Source organism: Octopus sinensis, linkage group LG5, assembly GCF_006345805.1.
Source record: "Octopus sinensis linkage group LG5, ASM634580v1, whole genome shotgun sequence".
NCBI lineage: Eukaryota > Metazoa > Mollusca > Cephalopoda > Octopoda > Octopodidae > Octopus > Octopus sinensis.
Window position 1 is genome coordinate 103,087,305 of NC_043001.1, and position 26,253 is coordinate 103,113,557.

A 26,253-nucleotide genomic window follows, 5' to 3' on the forward strand; every position below is an offset into this window, starting at 1 on the left:
TCCCCTACTATTTAATTATTACTGTTAGTATTTGTAAAAGACCAACACAATTGAAACACTGAGTGCCATAAAATCTTCTGTTAAATGTTTCCAGGTTGTTGTTCAGTTATTTCTTCACACAACCTGAGAAATACATTTTCCTTCAGCAACTCAACCAGTCATCACCTCAGACCAGCCAACAACAACACAGCATTAGTTTAAATAACTGAAGAATGGTACCATCTGCTCTATGGAACAGGAACTCCTCCTCCTCGTCGTTGTCATCATTGTTTAACGTCCACTTTCCATGCTGGCATAGGTTGGACGGTTTGTCTGGGGTCTGGCAAGCCAGGAGGCCACACCAGACTCCAGTCTGATCCGGCAATGTTTCTACAGCTGGATGCCCTTCCTAATGCCAACTACTCCGAGAATGTAGTGGGTGCTTTTTACATGCCAGTGACATGGGAACCAGTCAGGTGGTACTGGCATCTGCCACGTTTGAATGGTGCTTTTATGTGCCTCTGGCACAGGAGCCAGGACTGGCATTGGCCACATTTGGATGATGCTTTTTATGTGCTACCACAACAAGAGTCAGTCGGGGTGGGACGGGTGGCTGATTTTACAAATTCTAATAATTTATTTTTTTGCACTGAGGCAGATACACCCAAGTTTGCATTGAACGTTTCTATTCCTTGCTTCAGGGAAGGTCAGCAGGAAGGGCATTCAGTGTAAACTACTTTGACAGATGGTTTGTAGTGTCCCTTTGCTAAGACACCAGAAGTGCATTCGACACAGGCAAACACTGAGGAATGGATTATTTATATCCTTCTGATGTTCTGCCTTGATGATGATGATGATGATGATGACGATGATGATGCAGCAGCAGTGGTGGTAATGTTATTGGTGATGATGATGATGACAAGTGATAAAAGAAGAAAGATGTTATGAAGACTGATAATAAAGAAAGAACGGAGGAAGCAAAGTAGAGAAAAAATACTGAAGATGGTGTAAAGAATGATACTTACGGTACAGGAGAAACTAATTCATCTAAACAGTAATTACAATGAGATAAGTAGTAGTCTGGTAGGAGGATAGCAGCATACGGCTTCTCAACGATAAGGACATCTCCTGCTTTGAGAGGGTGTTTCGCCTGGAAATATTGAGAAATGTGTTTGATTTTTTGCTGGTAACATGTACTTTAAATTATGAAAATTTCAAACAGATACCATTAAATTATCTGCTGGAACAGAATTCCTGAAACAAATGACAAAGTTATTACTGGACTTACTCGAAGATGTCGGCCTAAACTGCTATTGTCTTGGAGTTCAACAGCACTCGATGCACAAGTAACGACAGAATTGGTGACATAACTAACTTTGGTACAGGGTTCGCAGACATTGTCAGTGTCAAGCAGATGAGTTGAGGTAATATCATTTGTTAATTCCAGATCGCTATAAAATAAAGAAAATTAATTCTGTTGATTAATACCCTAATTAATGATGGGGAAGTTTTCTTAGATGTGGTGTGTTGGTGTTATTGTTTAGCTTCAAATCAACCCTGACTGAACCAAATTAGGATTAACCCTTTTGCATTCAGATTATTCTGTCAAACGGTAATGCTTCTTCATCCACACTGGTTCCAAGGGATCGTGGATTTACCTCACAGCTTCAAGATTTTGATGTGGTTCTTTTACTTGTCGCAGGCATTTGACTGCGGCCATGCTGGAGCACCACTTTTAGTCAAACAAATCGACCCCAGGGCTTATTTTTTGTAAGCCTAGTACTTATTCTATCGGTCTCTTTTGCCGAACCAATAAGTTACAGGGACATAAACACACCAACATCGGTTGTCAAGTGATGTTGGGGGAACAACAACAGACACATACAAATATACATATATACAACGGGCTTCTTTCAATTTCCATCTACCAAATCCACTCACAAGGCTTTGGTCGGCCTGAGGCTATAGCAGAAGACACTTGCCCAAGGTGCCACACAGTGGGACTGAACCTGAAACTATGTAGTCAGGAAGCAAGTTTCTTATCACACAGCCAGTCCTGCACCCATACATAAAGACAAACGAAATACCTATTTCTTTACTACCCACAAGGGGCTAAACACAGAGAGGACAAACAAGGACAGACAAACGGATTAAGTTGATTATATCGACCCCAGTGCGTAACCGGTACTTATTTAATCGACCCTTAAAGGATGAAAGTCAAAGTCGACCTCGGCGGAATTTGAACTCAGAACGTAGCAGCAGACGAAATACCGCTAAGCATTTCGCCCGGCGTGCTAATGTTTCTGCCAGCTCACCACCTTAGAATGACATTGTAGGGTAGGTGTGAGGGATCAGATCTAGACTTTGGGCTGGGTACAGATAGTTTGAATGCTTAAAGGTATTCCATCAGTGACTCTTCCATCTCTTTTCCAGACACCGTGTATCTTGGACAACAGTATTCGATGTAGGATTCCTTTTCTAAATGACCAGGATGTTATTCAAAGAATATTTCTTTGATATTAAGAGTGCCAAGTATCTTCTCTATACTCAGACACCTATCTCTATTCCTCTGTTGTACCTCTCAACCGACGCAAAGCCACTTCCTCAGTACCACTCCCTCTCTCAGCCAAGGGGTCTTTGTCTAGCAAGTTACTTGGCAACCCTGCTGGTGCTGGTGCCATATAAAAAGCACTCAGTCCACCCTGTAGAGTGGTTGACAGTAGGAAAGGGCACCCAGCTGTAGAAACCATGCCAAAACAGATCATGGAACCTGGTGCAGATCCTGGCCTTGCCAGTCCCTGACAAACTATCCAACACATGCCAGCATGGAAAACAAACACTAAATGATGATGATGATGGTTGGTGTTGATGGTTTTGACAGAGTGGTTGGCATTAGGAAGGGCATCCAGCTGTAGAAACACTGCCAGATCAGACTGGAGCCTGGTGCAGCCTTCTGGCTTCCCAGACCCCAGTCGAACCGTCCAACCCATGCTAGCATGGAAAGCAGATGTTAAGAGATGATGATGATGACGACGACGGCGACTAGTGCCAAGTGGTTCCGAGTTTTAGACATTGGTTTTCATTCCTTGCCAGAATAGTTTTGGACCCAATCAATACTTCATTCCATGTTAATAACTTTAAAGACAAAATTGTGCATTCTTCACCATAGACACAGGCATTCTATCAAATTCGTTAAAACTTATACAACTTCACTTATGATTCGTAAACATTCCAGAAATTTGTAAATTCTCCAACTTACAATTTTGTTTCTACTTTCTTCAGCCATTTTTCAAAATCAGACAATAAACTTTCTGTTAAGAAAAAAAAAAAGTAAATACACTGAAGACAAGAAAGACAAATGAAAGAATGGAGAAAATTGAATAACAAAAGAGAAAAAGAAGGAAAGTTAGAGAAAAAATAAAGAACTAAAGAAAGAAAAGATGAAAATTATATAAACGTGTGTGTGTGTGTGTAAGCATAGTACTACATACAACTATCTCTTGAAGTAAGAAAGAACTCAATACATTTGTAGAGTATGAATATTTTGGTGGGTATCATAAAGTTGAATGCCTCACAGTACCTTGTGGTTATATTTCCGTCCTGTATAAAACTACAAGTCATTATTGTGAAGCACTGAACGTCTCAGTGCTCACAATAAGATATACATTTATTTTTATTTATCATCTTTCCTTTTCCTTTAATTAGCCTCATGTCTTTCTTTTGATTAGCTCTACATCATGATATCAAGCACTACTATCACATTAAAATTCATGTATTCATAAGATTTGGCAACACCAAATATTTACTTGCTTCATAATTCATCAATATTTATTCTCTAAGAGATGTAATGAGTATGTATAAATGAGTATGTATTCTGTAAACAGAAATAAATGTACATTAAAAAATATCTAACCCTTTTTCTTTGGATCATCATAAGTTTTCTGTTGTAAGTTCTTCATTCCATCTTGCAATTCTTTAAATAAATGTTGGTAAGATAAAGATAAAAAAAAAATGAAGAAAAATTTTATACTGATTTGCATCCACTTTTCTGAGTTAGTATATAAAGAGATAACGGTAATCGGATGAGAAATTACAGGAATCTGGAATTTTAAGGCAGTTTTTTTTAAGAGAAAAGTTAGCTTAGGAGGAGCAGTAACCAAGGACATCTCAAAATTGTAGAACTGAAGAAGTTGATGTCTAGTTGAAACATCTGTCTACAAGAAAAATAGGAATGAAGAAGGGCCTGGGATTTTGGTTTGAATGCTTCCCATACACAATGAACTCCAGTAGATGTACCCAAAAACAAGATGGTAGTCTCAACTAGACACTGGATTAGGTCTGAGGCAAGCAAACTCATATACTTTTCTTAGGAGCACAATACTATGGTTTCAATAGTAAGTGTTGCACTCATAACTGCATGTTGGACTCTTAAGTTCATTAATTTTGCAGTCACTATGGTCTCATAACTGATTTCTTACACAGACAAAAGAATAATTTTCATAGGAGCAAGTGTATAGTCAATTGAATCAGTCATAGTACATTGCTGGTATTTATTTTATTGAAGAAAATGGCAAAGTAAATTCTGCAGACAAATTCACCATCTTTGCAATTACCTGCTTCCAGGATCTATTCCACTGCATGACACCATGTTAAGAACCTCCTAGGGTACAGGCATAGATGGCTATGTGGTTCAGAAGTTTACTTTACAATCATGTAGTTCTGGGTTTGATTCTTCTCCGTCACACTTTGGCCAAACATCTACCAACGTCTTGGGGAGAGGGACAGGCAAGTTAAGCCAACCTTTGTGAGATAAACTGGGAAGATGCAAACTAATGATGCAGTTTTTTGGATGGATGGATGGTTTTAACATCACTTGGCCTTCAGATGACTTTAGTGAATTTTCTCTTTTGTTCCAGTCAATCCAACTGAGTCTCCAGTGGGATCATAATCTAATATCTTGATGTGCTGCTTCCTTCTGCACCAACCTATGAAACATTGCTTCTTCCTAATCTCAGGAAACTGGAAAGGTTGTGGGCCACAAAGCCCATCTTCCTGTGATTAAATTAGAAAAAAATCCATTTTTCATTGGTATCGATAAATCAAGTACCAGTTGAGTACTGGGGTTGATGTTTTCGACTGTACCCCTCCCCACAAAATCCAGGTCTTGTCCCTATAGTCAAAAGGATTAGTTTAATACACTGAAGTAGGGATCAAACAGCAGGCAATTGTCCTTAAAAATGCTTTGGTAGTTATCATAAATAATATTCCTAGATAATCTGGTAGCCTTTTTCAACACTTAGAGAAGTAGAATTAAGTGTACTATCCAACAAAATGTGTGCAGTGAGTTGGAATCCAGTAACATTGAACTAATGAGTTGATTCCAGCAGATGTCATGAAGACTGGTGCCTTAATTCTTACTTGGTCATATAATCATGATTACAGCATCAATATAAGACACTAACTTCAGGATACAAAGAGTGAAAGAGAGAGAGAAAAGAAAGCAAGAGAGATGTATCATGAAAATTGTTCACAATTATTTCAAAACAATTATTTGAAAAGCAGTTATGTGAAATAAATATCATTTGGGTACCTGATTTTTAATTTTATCATTTTTGTTAAATGAAATAAAAAGTTTAGAATAATTAACATTTCGTATAATTGTCCTTTTGAATAATTTTCATTCATATAATTTTCCATTTGAATAAATGTTTTCCGAATAATTGCTTTCGAACAACGTTCGCATAATCGAACAATGCCTGTGGTGTGCTGATTGGTTTAAAGTTCCCTGAATAAATCTCCAAAGACTGGATGAAGGAACAAAGAAAAAATACATAATTACCAGTTTTTGCTTCTTTGTAGCGTTGAAGATAGAAAAGACATTGTGCTTTCCGAAGACTGAGTCTCGATGGAAGATGAGCAGGAACACAAGAACATTGTTTGACTTCTTCTATGTCAGCTATGCATGCCTGGTTGGTGGGAAGAGATGGAAAAGATCTGATATTTATACAGAAGATATTCTTTTGAAGTGGAACAGAAAGTAAATATATTTGGTTGTTCTGAAAATAATGGCCACTCTAAGTGCTGTGTTTTGAAATGTGATTTTATCTATGGCTGGATATCCTTCCTAACGCCAACCACTCTCAGAGCAAAGTGGGTGCTTTTCACATGCTACCAGCACAGGTGCCATTGACCTGACACCAGCATTGGCCATGACTACGGTCTCGCTCAGCTCGACTATAAAACATTTATTATTTATAAAATATATACAGACATGTATTGCTTAACACATTCTTTCATATTTTCACTTTGTTGGCTCCAGCTTCTATCCAAGTATTGGTTTTATCAGTTTCCATCCAGTCTCCTTGGCTGACGTTTGTGCCGAAAGTGACTTTAGAGTCCAAGTCTTTACATTCTGAGTTCAAATTCTACCGAGGTCGACTTTGTCTTAAATTCTTTCGGGGGTTGATAAATTAAATACCAGTTAAGTATTGGGGTTGATCTAATCGACTGGCCCCCTCCCCCAAAGTTTCAGACCTTATGCCTAGAGTAGAAAAGAATATACTGGTTTTATTCAATTGGTTTACTTATAATCTATAACTTAAAATGTTTTTGGTAACAACAAGAAACCTTTTTCCTCTTGGGAGGTCAGTTTGGGGACAAAAGGAATAAAGCACTGAACTAGATTCCTCTCAAGAATTAGTTTTGTCTCTCCTTTAGATTGAATATAAATCTCAATGAGTTTGATTTTGCCTCTCATTCTTCCAGGGTTGACAAACTAAATCCCAGTAATATACTGGGCGCAATTCAATTGCCTCTACCCAACACCTCCCACAAATGCATCATTATGCTAATATAGTCATTATTGGTGTCGTCCATTAAACAAAACTCCCACAGTAACAATGGCATCAGCGAATGTAGAGATTACACATTCTATGAGAGAACAAGCGCAAGATATGAAGCAGTTGTAACTGAGGATTGAACCAAGCTGATGCTTCCATTCAAAGTAGCTTTGCCATTACATCAACATTTTGCTACCCAGTAAGTAAAGAAGCAACAGGATGGGTTGGCAGAATCGTTAGCACATCGGGAAAATTGCTTAGCAGTATCTTGCTTGTCTGGACGTTCTGAGTTCAAATTCTGACATGGTCAACTTGGATTTTCATCCTTTCAGGGTCAACAAAATAAGGACCAGTGGAGCACTGGGGATGATGTAATCGAACTAAACCCCTTCCCCAAAATTGCTGGCCTTGTGCCAAAGTTTGAAACCATAGATGTTTGTTTAATACTCACTTGATATTTGCCGAGATGAAAGAGAGCAGCAGATCGATTAGAATAAGAAAGAGCAAGGTCATCGGAAGTTAACGGTGCCAAAGTTAGGCTCTGAAAAGAGAAAGAAAGGGAAAATAGACTTGAGTAACTGAAAGCAATAGTAGAAAGGAATTCTTATGCTTTGTTATAATGGTCACAAGTGACATAACCTGTAAAGCAATGGTCAAGATGCTTTGTGATATCTACAGTGACCAGAGTTAAAACAATAGCATCTTCTCTCAGTTTGTCTATTTCCTCATATTTATATATATATATATATCATCATCATCATCATCGTTTAACGTCCGTTTTCCGTGCTAACTGATGCTGGTGTGTTTACCTCCCTGTAGCTTAGCGGTTCGGCAAAAGAGACCAATAGAATAAGTAGTAGGCTTACAAAGAATAAGTCCTGGGGTCGATTTGCTCGATTAAAGGCAGTGCTCAAGCATGGCTGCAGTCAAATGACTGAAACAATTAAAAGAATAAAGGAATGTACTTTATTTCCCGGCTAAATCAATCTCACCAGGCTGGAGAGGCCCACAAAACATCATCAGAACTGCTCTCTTCTCTCTTGATTACTTTACAAAACAAAACAATTCACAACATTTTTCACTGGTAGTGTACTCTACCAGTGAAGCCATCTTGCATTCATTGACCAGAATTAAAACAAAAGAACACAATTAACCTTAGTGTAATGCTCCAGAGCCACTGCAAAGTTCTTCGCTTGAAATGCCTTGTTGCCATTTTGTCGTGCTGCGACTGATTTTTTGTCAGATTTCAGGTGTAATTTATCAGCATTCTCCAAATAGGCAGAGATCCAAGGAATATTTCTAAAAATGAAAAAAATAATCATATACATATATATATAGTACAAAGTAAGATAGGGGTTATGGGTGTAACCCACTATGGGATATCGTTTATCCAATACACTGTTGGTAAAGTACCCAAATTCTTAATTGATTTATACAATATTTTGTATGCTTTTGATGTTCTCATTTGTAAAATGAATAAATAATCCAACATTATGATATCTGAAAGTTAATGAACAAACCAAATTTGTTTCTCCATTTTCTCATTTGTATTATACACACACACACATATATATATATATATATAAATATATATACATATATATATATATATATACATACATACATATATATATATATCATCATCATCATCGTTTAACGTCCGTTTTCCGCGCTAGCACGGGTTGGACGGTTTGACCGGGGTCTGGGAAGCCAGGGGCTGCACCAGGCTCCAGTCTGATCTGGCAGTGTTTCTACAGCTGGATGCCCTTCCTAACGCCAACCACTCTGCAAGTGTAGTGGGTGCTTTTTACGTGCCACCGGCACAGGTGCCAGGGGAGTCTGGCATCGACCACGATCGGTTGGTGCTTTTAACGTGTCACCGGCACAGAAGCCATTTGAGGTGGCGCTGGCATCGGCCATGTTCGGATGGTGCTTTTTATGTGCCACCAGCACAGGTATCACAACTACTATTTCCATTGATATTTATTTCGATGTTCATGTACTTGACTCAATAGGTCTCCTCAAGCACAGCGGGATGTATATATATACATATATATATATATGTGCATGCATGCATGCATGCATGCATGCATGCATGTATGTATGTATGTATGTATGTATGTAGTATGTATGTATGTATGTATGTATGTATGTGTGTATGTATGTATATATATGTGTGTGTGTGTGTAGAGTGAAATACAAACACAAACAACAGCAACAGTAATAAAAAGAATGTATAAATGATTTATGAAGAAATTCTTGTTGTTCAGCTGAATAGGTATTGAACATAATGAATAGCTTGAATTTTGGATTGCATGAAAGCAAATTCTTTAAGTTGAAGCAACAAGTGAAGGAGAAGTAATACTGAAATCATAAACTGATGCACTTAAAATTGAGTAAAGATGGCTTTAATTGCAGGTAAAAATGCAGTTTTAATAAAAATAATTATGAAAATAAATGTATTATATGCATTGATGAATTCAGTATAGAATTTGGAAATTTGAAAAGAAGTTGTACATTTTCTATCCAAGAGAGGACATTATTTGAATAACCATAGGCGCAGGAGTGGCTGTGTGGTAAGTAGCTTGCTAACCAACCACATGGTCCCGGGTTCAGTCCCACTGCGTGGCACCTTGGGCAAGTGTCTTCTACTATAGCCTTGGGCCGACCAATGCCTTGTGAGTGGATTTGGTAGACGGAAACTGAAAGAAGCCCGTCGTATATATGTATATATATATCTATGCATGTGTGTGTCTGTCCCCCTAGCATTGCTTGACAACCAATGCTGGTGTGTTTATGTCCCCGTTACTTAGCGGTTCGGCAAAAGAGACCGATAGAATAAGTACTGGGCTTACAAAAGAATAAGTCCCAGGGTCGAGTTGTTCGATTAAAGGTGGTGCTCCAGCATGGCCACAGTCAAATGACTGAAACAAGTAAAAGAGTAAAAGAGAGAGAGAGTATTATAGGCATTGATGAATTCAGTATAGAATTTGGAAATTTGAAAAGAAGTTGTACATTTTCTATCCAAGAGAGGAGATTATTGGAATGACCAGTCTAAAAAGTGCTGTGCGTGCATGTGTGTGTTTGCATGTGTAATCTCTTTTTCTTATTCAGCTCTCTACTCAGCTAACATTTTCTTCTGAAATACATGTGTATTGAGTTCTACACTAGGTTATTAACCTGGCAGTGATTAGGGCGCAGCCCTCACTACAGGTTAAGGGTGTGGCACTCACAATCGCAAGATCGCGGTTTCAATTCCTAGACTGGGGTGGTGCATTGTGTTCTTGAGCAAAACACTTCAGTTCACGTTGCTTTGCGATCACTTCGACACCCGACGCGTGTGACAATGGGCACCGGTTCAGGTAACGTCGATTTGACGGAGCGAGAGTGAGCAAATGTGCAGCACGTACTATTTGATCATTATAAACGAATTATCGGAGCAGGTCGTTCGGAAAAAGCTGAACGCTCATACCCGTCGTCTTCGACGAGAGACTCCATCAGATATACGTAGGAACAAGAACTTTTGGATGGAAATTCATAAATCCTTTAATATATATATATATATATATATTTCTTTATTGCCCACAAGGGGCTAAACACAGAGAGGACGAACAAGGACAGACACACAGATTAAGCAGATTATCAAAACGTAACGGGCAGACGAAATACAGCTACGCATTTCGCCGCCCGGCGTGCAAACGTTTCTGCCAGCTCGCCTTATATATATATATATATATATATAATATATATATATATATATATATATATATATATATATATATAGACACACATACATACACACACAAAACATTATTTCGATGTAAACCAGGTGATGTTTTTGTCAAAAGAAGCCCCTCCCCCACCTCTCTCTCTCTCTCTCATACACACACACACACACACGATAAAACCGTCCCAAATACAGAAACAATGTATTGTGAGAAACGAAATCCTCAAATAAATATTTTCGTCTGCAAAATAAAGTTACATCGAAAGTTCGTAAATGATAAATGACATCAGAATGAAATAAATAACGTACAAAATAATATTTTTGTTTAGAATAAACTCAATCCTATTCTGATTAGAGGTGAGTGTTCGGAAATATTCTAAAGAACCATCTTTGTCGAATTCTTCAATAATATTATCCAAAGCAATTTGCCAGTTGCCGATTTTTGACGCCATTGGGCCGGTGTAAACCCAAGTGGATTCCTTGTTAATATTAAGGCTACGATTACGGCGGCGAGCTGGCAGAAACGTTAGCACGCCGGGCGAAATGCTTTGCGGTATTTCGTTTGTCTCTACGTTCTGACTTCAAATTCCGCTAAGGTCGACTTTGCCTTTCATCCTTTCGGGGTCGATTAAATAAGTACCAGTTAAATCAACTTAATCCGTTTGTCTGTCCTTGTTTGTCCCCTCTATGTTTAGCCCCTTGTGGGTAGTAAAGAAATAGGTATTTCATCCATCTTTATGTTCTGAGTTCAAATTCCGCTGTGGTCGACTTTACCTTTCATCTTTTCAGGAAAGGGCAGTGAGCTGGTAGAATCGTTAGCACACCGGGAAAAATGCTTAGCGGCATTTCGTCAGTCTTCGTGTTTTGAGTTCAAATTCCGCCGAAGTCGACTTCCCGTTCATCGTTTTGGGGTCGATAAAATAAGTACCAGTTGAGCACTGGGGTCGAGGTAATCGACATATCCTCTCCTGAAATTGTTGCACTCGTGCAAAATGCTTAGTGACATTTTTCTGGTTTTACGTTCTTAGTTCAAATTCCACGGAAGTCTGTGTGTCTTTCATCCTTCCATGGTCGATGAAATAAAGTACCAAGTCAGTATTGAGGGTCGATGTAATCGTCAAGACTTCTCCCCAAACTTTCAATCGAAAGCCTTCATTTGGCGACATACCGTCTGTGCTGCTGGTCATTGCGTGGGCGACGTGCATGGGATGGTGTCCCTCTACATCATGGGTGATAGGGATGCTGCCGCTTATAGTGTCGAACCTTCTCAACCTCAGCCTAACTGAAGCACAACTTTGGTGTGTAGTCTGCCGCAGAATCCTTAGTCTACTCTGTGAAACTATCTTGCAGGAGTTCGCTTGGCCCTGCCTGCCTGAGATTCGAAATCGAATCCACACACTTGTTGCTTGTCAGACAAGTGTGTGATCTTTTGTGATTTCATCTCCACACCGGGTGATTGATGGGAAACACTTGACCTCCTAGGACCTTTGCTGGTCACCGAAGGGTCAGTCCTTTATTGAAGGTTTGACCTACTTCCTGGTCATACACTATATGACGGAGAGCATTTCTCTCTCACTCGTCCTCTTCGGTTTTCAGTCGGTTAGCCGAGGAGCATCTTTCGCCAGCGCAGAAAGACAAAACCCAATTTTCACCCTTTCCTTCTCTCTGCCAGCACAAAGCAATCTTTACCTTTTCTTTCTCGGTCAGCAGAACGCACCACTATCAAATACCAACCAGCGAGCCATCAACATGTCGATTATTTACAATCACTACTATGTGTTGTGGCACTCTGTCAGTTACAATGAGGAGGGTTCCAGTTGATCAACGGAACAGCCTGCTCGTGAAATTATCGTGCAAGTGGCTGAGCACTCCACAGATATATGTACCTTTAACAAGGTTCTCAGGAAGATTCAGCGTGACACAGAGTGCGACAAGGCTGGCCCTTTGAAATACAGGTACAACAGAAACAAGAAGAAAAAGTTAAAATGAAAGAGTATAGCAAGGGTCGTTACCACACCCTGCCGGAGCCACGTAGAACTTTAAGTGTTTTCACTCAATAAACACTCACAACGCCAGGTCTGTCTGGGAATCGAAACCGCGATCCTATGACCACGAACCCACTGCCCTAACCACTGGACCATTGGGCCTCCACACTACTGTATGTATATAACTAACCACTGCGGGCAAATAAATGTGCGAATATTATTCTTTATTCGTTGCTGTTATTCTTCACTTCATCTGCGCGTTACAATGGTATTGTTCTTCACATTAACAGTAGCTACATCGTTACCCTACAATTATAATAATTGCATTTTTCTCCACAATTGGTGCCTCCGACTTGAGAACCTTAGATCTTCACACTGCAACCCGATCTAGGTTAGGATGAGGGTTAAAGTTTAGGGTTCGAGTTTAAGTTTAAGATTTAAGATTAGAGTTAGGGTTCGGGGTTATGTTTGAGGTTTAGGGTTGGGGTTTAGGGTTAGGGTAAATGTTAAGGTTAGGATTTAGGGTTTAGGATTAGGGTTGGAATTAGATTAGAGTTAGACTGCATGCGAAAGTATAAATAGCCAGGTAGACCACACACTAAAGTGGACCCTTAAGGACCTTAGTGTAATCATAGATTCCCAAACCCATTTCCATCCATGAAGATAAGTAATAGTAAACAGTTTAAATCTACAACCGCTTGAATTATTCCGCAAAGACGGAATCTTCAGCGACTTGTCTGTGTCCTGATGAGTTTAAAGGGCATTATTTTCAACTAATGCGAACAGTGATAAAAAAAAACTACAACAAAACCCGAATACTGAACAGTGACCAGAAACAAGGTTTAGACTTTAGACATAAAAATGATAACGTATGAAGTATTTGTAAACATAACATTTCAGTTAGAGTTAACACGTTCATGACTGCACTCTTGAAATAGGTTCAAACTAATTTACTTATCGTTTTTCATGAAGTGTGTTGGAAGGAATGGTTTTATCTTTCTTTCATTCACCCAGAAAAATATTGGTCAGGTAGTAAAGCGATTAGTAATGTGAGAGTAGAAGCGTATCTCATTTGTAATGAAGTGCGAATAAAACAGACTATTGGTCGGATTCATAGAAGTAGGTGGAGGCGCAATGGCCCAGTGCTTAGGCCAGCGGACTTGTTGTCAGAGGATCGCGGTTTCGATTCCCAGACCGGGCGTTGTGTGTGTTTATTGAGCGAAAACACCTAAAGCTCCACGAAGCTCCGGCAGGGGGTGGTGGTGACCCCTGTTGTACTCTTTCGCCCTAACTTTTTTTCACTCTTTCTTCCTGTTTCTTGAGTAACGCTGCGATGGACTGGCGTCCCGTCCAGCTGGGAGGAACACATACACCACAGAAACCGGGAAACCGGGTCCATGAGCCTGACTAGGCTTGAAAAGGACGCATAAATAAATAAAAATAACAGAAAGTAGATTGACGCTTTATTAAGTATAACATAACGATAGAACCTTGGTAAGTTTTAATGAATTTCATTAAATTATTTCCTGTTGTCTTTTTAGGAGCAGGAATTTCTAGAAGGGGTGGATTCCCAGTCCCCTCGCTCCTACCCCTTTTAGTCGCTTCTTACAACACGCTGGGAATACGGCGACTGTATTCTACCGATCCCACACACCCAGCCGCAGGGTTTGGGTGTTAGTTAACCCATCGCTGGGGTCCTTACAGGTGCTACCACCCCGGGCCAGAGTAGACCTGGGAACAATAGAGGCTAAGAGGTGATTCCACACTCCTCAGACTCTGAAACCAGGGCCCCAGGGGTCCCACTACCGGGTGTAGTTTAGAGTCATACCCAGGTGATGAGATTTTCGAGAGATGGAATGGCTGGTTGGATGAATGTGAGTATAAACGGTGAGAGGTTGGAGGAGGTGAGTGTTTTTAAGTACCTGAGATCACGTGACGGCGGATGGGGGAGGGGTTGGCTGAGGAAGTGGGCTATAGAATGAGGGAGGGGAAAAAGATACTTGGAGTTGTGAAAGATATGCTGAGAGATAAGCGGTTGAGTATGAAAACGAAAAGAGGTGTGTATGAGGGCGTGATTGTACCGATAATGTTATATGGTGCAGAGACGTGGGGTCTGAGAGAGGCAGAAAGGAGGCGACTAAATGTGTTTGAGATGGGATGTTTGAGGGCTATGGTTGGTGTGACACGGACGGACAGGATGAGGAATGAGGAGGTGCGAAGACGAGTAGGAATGAGGGAAAAACTAACAACCAAAATAGACGAATGTTGAGGTGGTTTGGACTCATGGAGAGGATGGATGAGGAGCAGAGGAAGATGAGGGCAGAAGTGGTAAGCAGCAGAACCAGAGGTAGACCTCAGTTTGTGTGGATGGATGGAATGAAGAAAGCTTTGGTGGTTGGAGGTGTTGGAATGAGAGAGGCAAGAGAATTTATAAATGATAGGAAAGCTAGGAGAGTGTTTGCGGATGGATGCTCAAAGGGGTTCGGAACCAGCATGATGCAGTGGAGGTAAACCAGCATATGCTGTCGGCCCCCACTGCTGATATCGGGGGTTGCGTTTTATGCCTTAACCCGAGCATAGGATGGGGCTCGCCTCTTTGAGCTGGGAAATGAATGGTATGTGTCTTGTTGTGGTTACCCGCTCCAAAAAAATGGGAAATAGGCCTGGGTGTATATAAAAAAATGTATAAATTATTTATTTCTTCTGAGAAAAACAAAACAATTTACTTCATGAAAATAGCGTAAAACTGTTCTCGAGTATTTTAGTAGATTTCGCTTTTAGTACATAAGTATTTTTTTTTCTCTTAGGTCCAAGTCGGCTCTGAACGAGCAGATTTGAGATCAACGGTGCTGCAAGTGTCATCCTATATTTTCTTCAAACAACAATATAATTCAGTCTCATTCCATAAAAACAAAACAAAGCAAACGGTACGGATGTAATTTGAGTGAGATTTGACAACCAATTTTAGCACCTCAAGAGACTATCTTTGGTTTGACAGTATTTTAATAATCGAAAAATGTAATGATTTTAACATCCTTTCGGTTGGAGGCGCCTAGAAATCGTTACAAACTTTTGTGCATGTTGAGCAGTTAGCAAACCCAGATTTAGCCTTTTGAGCGATTGCATTAAAAATTACAGCGGCCTCACATTTTGTCGGAGCAAGACGAAAACTTTGGTTCAAACGTTTTGAGGAATGGACGGACGTCTTGAGACTGAAGTAAAAAAAAAAAAAACTAAATGAAAAGCAAAGAAACGAGAAAAACATACTTCATCTAGCACTGGAGACCAGGGCCGACCCTGGGCAAGCTGAATTTCGGCATGTCGTGGAAATTTCTTTGTTTTCATCACGTTCACCCAAGCGTCCCCTAGCACATGGTACCCTGGGCGACTGCCCGAGTTGCCGGTACCTTGAGCTGGCCCAGCTCGAGACATGTGTCAGTAGCCACGTTTGCAAAGGTTTTACTTCAAATGGAGGCAATGGTCACCAACAGAAATTGATCTAGCATCGCAAAGAATTATAGAAACTTTGTGTGATTTTGTGAACGTGCCATCCAACTTCTCAAAAGCGACAATGTACAGGATGTGAATTCTACCATCGTTCAACAGGTACCAGTTCAAACCAGATGATTTAAGCCAGCTTATGCTGTAGTCGATGGGAACGATGCTACCGACTTTCCAACATAGTTTCTCAATTTGCTTTGCTGACCTCTTACCAACCTCAAAGAATCTTAAAATCTTAAGCAAGGAAGAAAACCCATCCTGTGCACAGTGTAGAGCAACTCTTTCTACACAGAATCACATTTTCCGACTGATGACGTAGAGTAGAAGAGAAAAGTTGTACAGGGAGACAGCAATCCTCACGGAAATTGCCAAGTGGTGGGACCTGCGGAAGTTGAGACCAACAAACAGCCAAATTCGAAATAGCAAAAAGACAAAATTAAATACAGGAAGGAACACATATAAAAGCCCTCAATTAATTATTGAGAATAGTGGGTTGGGCAACATAATCTCTCTCTATATAAAGCTGAAGTTGTCTGTGTATGGCAGGTTTGGTAGCCTTCAATTAACACTATCTCCTCCGAGACCCTGCGGCGCAAGTTGACCAAAATTGAGAGTATGATAGAAGAAGGCTTGCTCTTTCTTCCGTAGAAGATAAAATTCAAATTGGACCATGTTAACACCAAAAATTATTTACATCAAAAAGGTCTCATTTTTTTCTATGAAAATCCCTATTTTTTACGATATTTTGACTGCTGTGTCGCTATTTTTCGGTGTATTTCAACCAGAAAAATGTTCACTTAATGAGAATAATAAGCTACATAATACAAAATTTTTACTTTTCAAAAATTCCAATTCTAAAGGATCGAAACAAACCCGAGCAACGCCGCGCGATACTGCTAGTATACATTAAAAGATAAACCGAACTCGATATCGGTGTCAATCCCAATTTCCTTCAAAATGACTAATTTATTTGTTGAAGGAAAAAACGACGTCGTTGAGTGTTAGCAAGAAATTATATTTCGCCAGGATTTGATCAAAGGTCTGTTCGATAAAGTTCAAAGGTATTTGATTCTTAATGGATGATGATAAAGCTCCTGAGACAAAAATAGCTGTGCTTCTTTGTATCAAGCCTCTGACAGAGTGCTGCAAATGGATCTGGTGGGTACACTGCTCTGACTTGGCATAACACTTCTTCTTCTTCAATGTAGGGGCACAAAATAGTTACTTGTGGTTGAACTTGCAGTGCACTGGGGGGGAAGGCTTGATATTTCTTACCAACTGAAGAAAGCTAAGTACAAGGGCTTAAGTGAGGATCTTGTCAAAGGATGGCATGCAGAATCATTTTCCATTGAAGTCCTCTGCTGCGGTTTCCCAGCGAAATCATTGCCCTATTTTGAGGCAGAAGTTGTGTTTAGACCCCAAACAACTGAGAAAATCCACTGAGGAAGATAGGTCTGCTAGCTGAGACAAGGTCAAGGTAGTTGTGTTTTACAAGAGAGCACAGATAGAACCCTTTCGGTAGGTGAAGGGTCAGTCTCCACATGCAGATTAAGGGGTAAAAAGCTTGTGAGAAAGAAGAGAAAGCGAGAGAGAGAGAGAGAGAGAGAGAGAGAGAGAGAGAGAGAGAGAGAGAGAGAGAGAGAGAGAGAGAGAGGGTTACTAACAAAGAGACAATATTAGGAGAGGCGCTTGCAACATGTTTCAGTTGCTCCCGCAGGTTCTGCACGGAGCAAAAGATCTCTAATGTGTAGTCCACTTATAAAAAATAATCCCCAACTCGAATGGAATTACAGAACAGAAAAGAAGACAAGCTTTCAAGGACATCACAACAAAAACACGAGATAAAAAAACCCGTGACACCATTAGTGTCAGTATTAGTACGTATTAGTATGTATAAGGGTGTGTGTGTGTGTGTGTGTATGAGAGAGTATTAGTGCGTATGAGAGGTCTGAACGTGTGTATATATAGGGTTGGTGTATGTATTAGTATGTATTAGTTGGTGTATGTATTAGTATGGCACATCATATATGATGTGATGTGTAAAGTCGTGTGGTGTAGTGTGGAGAGAGGAGAAGAGGGGGAGGGGGGGGAGAGGGGGGAGGAGAGGAGGGGGAGGGGGAGAGAGAGGAGGGGAGAAGGAAGTGGATGAGGAGGGGAGGAGGAAGGAGGAAAGAGGGAGGGGGGAGTGAGGGAGCAGAGGGAAGGGGAAGAGGGAAGGAGGGAGGGAGAAAGAGGTAAGAAGGGAAGGGAGTAGGGGTGAAAGGATGAAGGACTGAAGAAGTAGGGGTCGGGGGGAAGGTAGGTGAGGAGGGGGAGAGGGGGTTAGATGAGGAGGGCGGAGAGAGTTGAGAACAAATGGCGTATAAGAGCGAAGAGAGAAGATTAATTCCTGTTCACGGCGCAAACGGGAATCCGGATGGCCTCTGTGTAAGGACAAACCGAACACAGATAGGTGTTGCAAGGAGTGACCGGTGGAGCGGAAATGGCGAGAGACCGGTGTGTCGTTCGCAAGGTGGATGTCTCGAAGGTGTTCCGCGAACCGGTCAGCCAAGCGGCGTCCCGTTTGTCCGATGTACAAGGAATGGCAGAGAGAGCAAGAGACGCAATAGATAATATTGCTGGAGGTGCAGGTGAAGGAGTGGATGATGGGATAGGGTCGATGATGGGTGCTAGTGAGGAGGGTGGGTGGGAGAGGTAAGGGCAAGTGCGGCAACGTGGGGCCGGACAGGGGAACGAGCGGGTTGGGAGGTAGGGTCAGGGAAGGAGCTATGGACCAAAATGTCTCGAAGGTTGTGGGCTCGTTTGAAAGAGGGGAGGGGTCGGTTAGGGAAGAAGTGTGAAGTGGACGGGTCGGACTGGAGATGACGGAAAGCTCGAAGAATGGTGCGTTGGGAAGTTGGGTCGTGGGTGTGGTAAGTGAGGGGAAAAGGGAGGCGGGAGACTACAGGCGGGGTTCGGGGAGAGAGAGCAGATACACGTCCACGGACCGTGCTCTGGCAAGGGCGGTGTGGATAGTGGTGAGGGGGTATCCACGTAGGGTGAAGTGGTGAGCCATACGTTAGACTGAGTCTCAAAGTGATGGTCGTCACTACAGAGCCTACGTAGACGGAGGAATTGGGAATAGGGGATGGAAAGCTTGGTGTGTTCTGGGGGGAGGAAGAGAAGTTGAGGTATGAGTGTGAGTCTGTGTGTTTGTAGTGAATGGAGGTGGTAAGAGTGGAGTGAAGAATGCTACCCGAAATGTCGAGGAAGGAGACAGAGGTGTTGGAGATAGTGGAAGTGAAGTGAGGGCTGGATGGAAAGATTGGACGAAAGAGAGGAAGGAATCTAGATGTTCACGGGAGAGTGAGGTGGCACCGATAATGTCGTCAATGTAACGACCATATAGTTCAGGAGTGGGACCTGTGAAATTAGAGAATATTTGGGCCTCAACATAGCCAACGAACAGTTCGCGATAGTTGGGGCCCATTCGCGTTCCCATGGCCACTCCCGAGATCTGATGGTAGAACTCGCCCGCGAACGAGAAGCAGTTCAGAGTAAGGACAAGTTCGGCCAGACGAATGAGTGTGGAGGTGTCAGGTACAGGGTTGGAGCGGAGGTCAAGAAAGTGTCGAAGGGCCTGCAGTCCTTCGTGTGAGGGATAACAGTATAGAGGCTTTGGATGTCCATAGTAAAAAGGATTTTGGAGGAGCCGGGAGGAAAGGAGAAAGAGTTGAAAAGCCGGAGAGCATGGTTGGTATCGTGGATGTGGGAGGGAAGAGATGCCACTAGGGGGGCAAGGACACGTCGAGGTATTTAGAGATGAGCTCCGTGGGGCAGTTACAGGCGGAGACGATGGGGCGTGCCAGGGTTGTTGGGTTGGTGGATTTTGGGAGGAGTAAATGGTGGGGGTACGTGGGTTTCGCACAATTAGGTTGGATGCGGTTGTGGGGGAGACGGGAGGACGAGATGAGGTCGCGGACAGTAGAGGATACCGTCTGTTGGTAGCTACGTGTGGGGTTAGAGGGCAGAGGGGAGTAGAAGGAGGTGTCATTGAGTTGGCGGAAAGCCTCGGCCCTATAGAGGTCCGCGCGCCACACCACTACAGCTCCACCCTTGTCAGCCGGTTTGATGAAATGTCAGCGCGCTGTTGGAGGGAACGAAGAGCCAGAGCTCAGCCGGGGAGATGTTGAGGCGGCGTTGGCGCCTGGAGAAGTTGAACCGCTCCAATGCACGCTGACAAGCGCCCGCGAAAAGATCCACTGCTAGGAACTGGCCAGGGGCAGGCGTCCACGGGGATGGTCGGCGGCCAGGCCAGTGAAGCAGTCCTCTTCGTTGGGTGTGGGTGGCGAGTCGTGGTAATGCGCACCCATATATATATATATATATATATATATATATATATATATATATAATATATTAATAAAGAAATAAAACATATGCATATATATAAACATATATGTACGTACCTACCTCTACATGTACATATACACGCATATATGAGTACAGGACACCAAAGGGACGTCGAACACATAGAGAAACGAAAACATAGACACAAACCAAAGGAACAGGACATTGTTTTAAAAACAACAAGAAATGGAGTACACACACGCTCTCATCCTCTCTGCAACACACACACACACACCCACACCCGCTCGTTCTGTTATCAGCTTTTTTCATATCTTGTCAAACTGAAAGCGAACCGTTCCCATTAACTCCACCGCATATCATGGAGTAAGGTCCAACAATAGTCAAAAGTCTGTTTGTACTTAATTCAACCAAAAACAGTGGATATATTTATTCATTTAGTACCAGGAGCTTTTTTTATACACACACACACACACACATATAAATAATAAATACATAAAGTTATCAACACAGTCGGTTGTGACGAAAGACATCGTTACGTCTCCATTGTATCAAGTTCAACATTTCCGCTCTGCAATTAACACTTTGCAGCTCATGTTAGACTAAACCAAACTTCGGTTCTCGGACTCACAGACAGGTATTATAGTGTATCAGGATCCTTGCTAAAAGGTAAGTGAAGAATTCCACTGTAATTCTTTATGTCTCATAGAAAGCGTAAAATTATGAATGGCCGGGGATTTTAATCTTTGTCTGCAAGTCTTTAGACACTTAAGTGTTTATTAAAGCAAGTGGTCGGTATGATAGGGGACCTCAACCTTGTAGATATTTGGAGAGGTCATATCCCAGGAACATAAGGCTATACTTCTAGACGTTCAAAGCCTATTAGACGAGCAGGGCTAGATTTCTTTCTGGTGTCACAGAATTTGTATTCATTCATTTGCGAGTCTTCTATAAAGGTTGGGTACAGATCAGACCATTCTCTTGTAGATATCAAAATAGGATTTTCCAAAGAAGACCGTAAAAGTACATATTGGAAATTTAATAACTCCCTTTTAAGAGATCCCAAATATGTGTCAGCGGTGAAGGAAACCATTAGCGGCGTGCTTAAGCAACACGCCCCCACTTTAGATCCTGACAGAGATATTAGCTGAGTTAATATGCCTGAGATTGAATTTATTATAAATGATTAATTTTTTTTGGAAACTCTGTTAGTGGAAATCAGAGGGAAAACTATTTCATACGCTGCATTCTTAAAAAAAAAAAAATCTAGAGTAAAAAAAGAACAAGATCTTCTAGATGATATCAAGCAACTGGAAACCAATTTGGTAGAAATTGAAAAACTCGAGGAAAAAAAAAAGAATTAGAAGAGATTCGTAAAGCAAAAATGGTGGGTATCATAATTCGCTCAAAGGCCAAGTGAATAGATGAAGGGGAGAAAGTTAGCCGTTATTTTTGCATCATTTTACGAAACTTTTTATTTTTTTAAGGAGTATGTGCTGAATGATTGTGATCTTGGTGAACTTTTTTCTGAAGGGACCCTGTATAGGCTTAGTAAGGGAGATTCTGACCCATTGGAATCAATGACTCATGATGGACTTTTGAAATGTTTGAAAAAGGCAAAAAAAAAAAAACCAATAAAAGTCCAGGTTCGGATGGGTTCACTTAAAATTTTTATAAATTCTTTTGAAAAGATTTATCTCCGTTTTTGTTGAGGTCATTCAACCATAGCTTTGCTAAGGGTTATTTGTCAGCGACACAGAGGTAAAGTATTATTACCTGTATTCCCAAAGTAGATAAGCTCAAGAGTTTTTCGAAGAACTGGAGACCTATTTCACTTCTCAATACTACCTACAGACTTTTCTCATCTGTTATTGCTGAGAGGTTTAAAAGTCTCCTTCCAAAGTTGGTTAGTATTGATCAAACAGGATTCATATCTAACAGATAGATTGGGGACAACGTAAGATCGATATATGATTGATGAACTACACAGAATTAAATGACATCCCGAGAATGTTTTTAATAGATTTCGAGAAGGCATTTGATTCTGTCTCATGGTCATTTTTAAACAAGACATTAGCTTTTTTGTTTTGTTTTGTTTTGGTGATGACATCCGTAAGTGGTTCAATTCTGTACCATGGTGCTAGATCTTGTCTGACTATTAAAGGTACATTGTCTCCTTGGTTTCCTGTTGAGCGGGGGCTGTAGACAGGGCGATCCTCTCTCTATATTTTTATTCTCTGCGTTGAGGTCCTGGCTGGTCTTATAAGAAAAAAAAAATACCGAGATATGAAAGGAATTATAGTTGATGATGGAGAGTATCTGTTGACGCAATATGCAGACGACACAGAGTTCATTTTAGCTGGTTCGCAAGAATGAAGCTACAGTTGACACTTTGAATTTTTACGCTGATATATCGGGAATTAAAATTAGCTATGATAAGTCTCAGGTGATGTGGGTAGGTTCAAGAAAGGGTAGTTCAGTCAGATACCTAATTCAAACATAAAATGGAACCCAAATCACTTCAAGCTTCTGGGTGTAATGTTTAAAGGATATGACTAAAAAGAATTTTGAAAATAAATTATTTGAAATTCTGGTACTTGTGCCACGCTGCAGATGTATGAAAAGAATAATTACACCAACGGGTAGAATTGCGGTTTTAAAATTACTGCTCATCTCAAATTTGAACTATCTCTTCCTTACTCTCCCAAATCCATCGGGTAAATTTCTTCAGGAAATAAACAAAATATTATTTAAATTTCTCTGGAGTGGAAAACCTGATAAAATTAAGAGAGCTGTTGTTTGTGAGCCTATTAAAGAAGGTGGACTTGGAATGGTCGAAGCTTTTGCTTACGGCAACTCTTTAAAGCTATCACTATGAATCCGAATGGAAACACTTATGCTATACCTCCTCCACAAAACTGAAAAATTTAGCTGTATTTGGTAACGTTTTCCCAAGCAAACTCGCTAACACTATCAGGAATGATTTTTGACATCATTGTATTTCTGTCTTTGCCAAGTTTACAAATAACACAGAGCCTAATTCATTTGATGAATTCATAACAGAACCAATTTAATAAACACTTAGGTGTCGGTAAAGTGACAATCGTTTTTTCCTGCGTGGTTTGAGTGAGGTGTTTGCCAGATTCGTAACTTTATCAGTTTAGATGGATCTTACCGCATCCTGGAAAAATCCCAGAATTTTAAAAAACTAGATACAAATTTTCTCCGGTGTAATAGGCTCATCAGGGCCATTAAAAGCTACCAAACAAAGTTTAAAATAAGCAAAACTCTTGCTTTCCAACATTTAGAGGATAATACAGCTATCGGAAAGCTCATGTCTGTTAAGAAAGGAGCCGAACGATACTACTATGTTTTAAACAATGTTGAGACTTGTGTAATATTCAAACACAAATGGGAAGAGTGTATATTTGTTGAACTGGAATGGGAAAAAGATATTTTTTACTACCTATAAAGACAACAACAGATACTAAACTATGATGGTTCCAGTTCAGAATTATACCAAATATTTTAGCAACTAATTCTCTACTATTCAAGATTAAATTGGCCGAAAGCAACCAGTGCACTTTTTGTCAAAGTGAGGTGGAGACGGTATCACAGCGTTTCTGGTAATGCGAAAGTGTACAGTCCTTCTGGTAACGCTTCTTAGATTTGCTGTATGAAAAGGGCATACATGTTCGCAACATGAAACTTTACCCACAGCTCATTCTATTCGGATTGAGAAAAAAAAAAAAAAAACCCATCTACTGACGGCATCTTTGACTTGCTAATATTATTAGCAAAATTCTTTATATATAAAGGCAAAGTGTCAAAAACCACGCTCAGCTTCAAACATTTTAGTTAGTTTGTGCACGACAGACATCTAATTGAAAAAAAAAAAAACAAAAAACAAACCCAAAACCAGATTATACGATGAAAGCAAGCAAGAGGAATTTTATAAAAAATGGAGTCCCTACTATGAGTCTTTAAACGCGTGGTAATCCTCTGGGGTTACTTCTTGTAGAACTACATAAAGATTTTATGAGTGATTGACGAGTGAATGTGTAGTAGTGTGTGGTCTATTTTATTTTATTCTGTTTATTTATTTTTTATTTACTCTTTTACTTGTTTCCGTCATTTGACTGTGGCCATGCTGGAGCACCGACTTTAGTCAAGCAAATCGACCCCAGGACTTATTCTTTGTAAGCCTAGTACTTATTCTATCGGTCTTTTTTGCCGAACCACTAAGTTATGAGGACGTAAACACACCAGCATCAGTTGTCAAGCGATGTTGGGGGACAAACACAGACACAAACACAGACACAAACACACACACACACATACGTATATATATATATATATATATATATATATATATATATATATATATATATATATATATACATATATACGACGGGCTTCTTTCAGTTTCCGTCTACCAAATCCACTCACAAGGCTTTGGTCGGCCTGAGGCTATAGTAGAAGACACTTGCCCAAGGTGCCACGCAGTGGGACAGAATGCTGTAGTGCTCAAATGATTTAAGTTCCGTAGTCTTTATCGCTGACAGGGTCCAAAGGGTAAAACTTGGCTATAAAAGAAATCCAGGTAGGCTGATAGTGATGCAGATAAACACAATATATATATATATGGGGATATGTATAGATACATTATCTATTCAGAAGATAAACATATATGTGTAAGCATATAAATATTTATTTGTATATATACTGGTTTCCAATTTTGGCACAAGACCATCATTTTCGGGGGTAGAGAGTCAGTCGATTAAATCGATCCCAGTGCTCAACTGGTACTTATTTTATTGACCCCGAAAGAATGAAAGGCAAAGCCGACCATAGCAGAATTTCAACGTTACCCTGCGTGCTAACGATTCTGCCAGCTCACCGCCTTAAGATATTAATGTATTTTGGCAAATAAATTTACTTTTACATGGAGTATAAAAAATACAGAAACGTAATTGGAGAATGCATATTTTTTGAAAACTCGACAGCTGTTTCAAGGAGCTCGGATTTACGTAGAAGTTGTAATACTCATAGCGGATGGAAAACGCAAAAATTCATGAATATGCAGCTATCTATCAATCTATCTATCTATCTATCTATCTATCTCTATCTATCTATCTATCTATCTATCTATCTATCTATCTATCTATCTATCTATCTATCTATCTATCTATCTATCTACACACACACACACACACACACACACACACACACACACACACACACACACTATGAACTTGTAATATTTTTCTTTCCGTATATTTCCAGAATTACCATTTTTTGGCATATAATTGCCAGGCACCACCGCTCGAGAAATCGCTGAAGAATATAAGGTTGATATCCATATCAAATTATTGAAATTACTGCCGATAATGTTTCTATGGAAAACATCACTTTTGATGCAGATTTTATTTTTGACTTGTTGCCCAACTTCTTCATGGGGAACACCTTGGAACTGCAGTGTCACTGGTAAGACGCACACTTTCTTCCCAGCAGGGTCCCTTCTTGTTCTTCAGCAAAGCGATTTTAATCCTTGTTTATTGATTTCTGTTCAAGTCTTCAGACTATCATCGTGTCATTTTCTTCTCATTTTCTTCTCATTTTCTTCAATTTTATCTGTTTTCTGCTCAATGTGGGAAGTTTGAAAGCTCATAACTTGCTGTGAGTTTAGTGAATTAGACATTGGGTTGGCAACTCCAGTAGACACCTCTGGCATGACAACCCCTAATTTAGCTTTGAAGGAAACTTTGGCAGGATCACTATAACATATTCATCTTGTAGGTGAAAACTCCTCAACATTCAGCAGAACAAAACAACATGAAGAAAATCCTTAAACAGGAACAATAATGGCTTTATT

The 26,253-nt window shown here is 40.4% G+C and overlaps 2 protein-coding genes across 4 annotated transcripts in view; one reads left to right on the plus strand and one right to left on the minus strand.

Annotated features, from left to right (window-relative positions):
• The window catches only part of LOC115211917 (SET and MYND domain-containing protein 4), a 21,757-nt gene extending 10,740 nt beyond the window's left edge, over positions 1-11,017 (minus strand). Inside the window, exons 1-8 of one of the 2 annotated variants that reach the window (XM_029780665.2) lie at positions 10,855-11,017; positions 7,973-8,117; positions 7,270-7,359; positions 5,819-5,945; positions 3,893-3,952; positions 3,239-3,290; positions 1,268-1,430; positions 1,005-1,129 (exon numbers count right to left, since the gene is read on the minus strand). In XM_029780665.2, coding sequence (XP_029636525.1) covers positions 1,005-1,129; positions 1,268-1,430; positions 3,239-3,290; positions 3,893-3,952; positions 5,819-5,945; positions 7,270-7,359; positions 7,973-8,117; positions 10,855-10,997 — 905 coding nt within the window. In that variant the 5' untranslated portion in view covers positions 10,998-11,017. Of the gene's footprint in view, positions 1-1,004; positions 1,130-1,267; positions 1,431-3,238; positions 3,291-3,892; positions 3,953-5,818; positions 5,974-7,269; positions 7,360-7,972; positions 8,118-10,854 lie in introns of those variants that run through there. The other variant, XM_036502980.1, reaches the window with a different exon arrangement.
• A 9,732-nt stretch (positions 11,018-20,749) lies between these two features.
• The window catches only part of LOC115212067, a 34,401-nt gene continuing 28,897 nt past the window's right edge, over positions 20,750-26,253 (plus strand). For both annotated transcript variants that reach the window (XM_029780876.2, XM_029780874.2), the window contains exons 1-2: positions 20,750-21,047; positions 25,665-25,865. In XM_029780876.2, the coding sequence (XP_029636736.1) occupies positions 25,769-25,865 (97 nt within the window). In that variant the 5' untranslated portion in view covers positions 20,750-21,047; positions 25,665-25,768. The remainder of the gene's footprint in view (positions 21,048-25,664; positions 25,866-26,253) is intronic.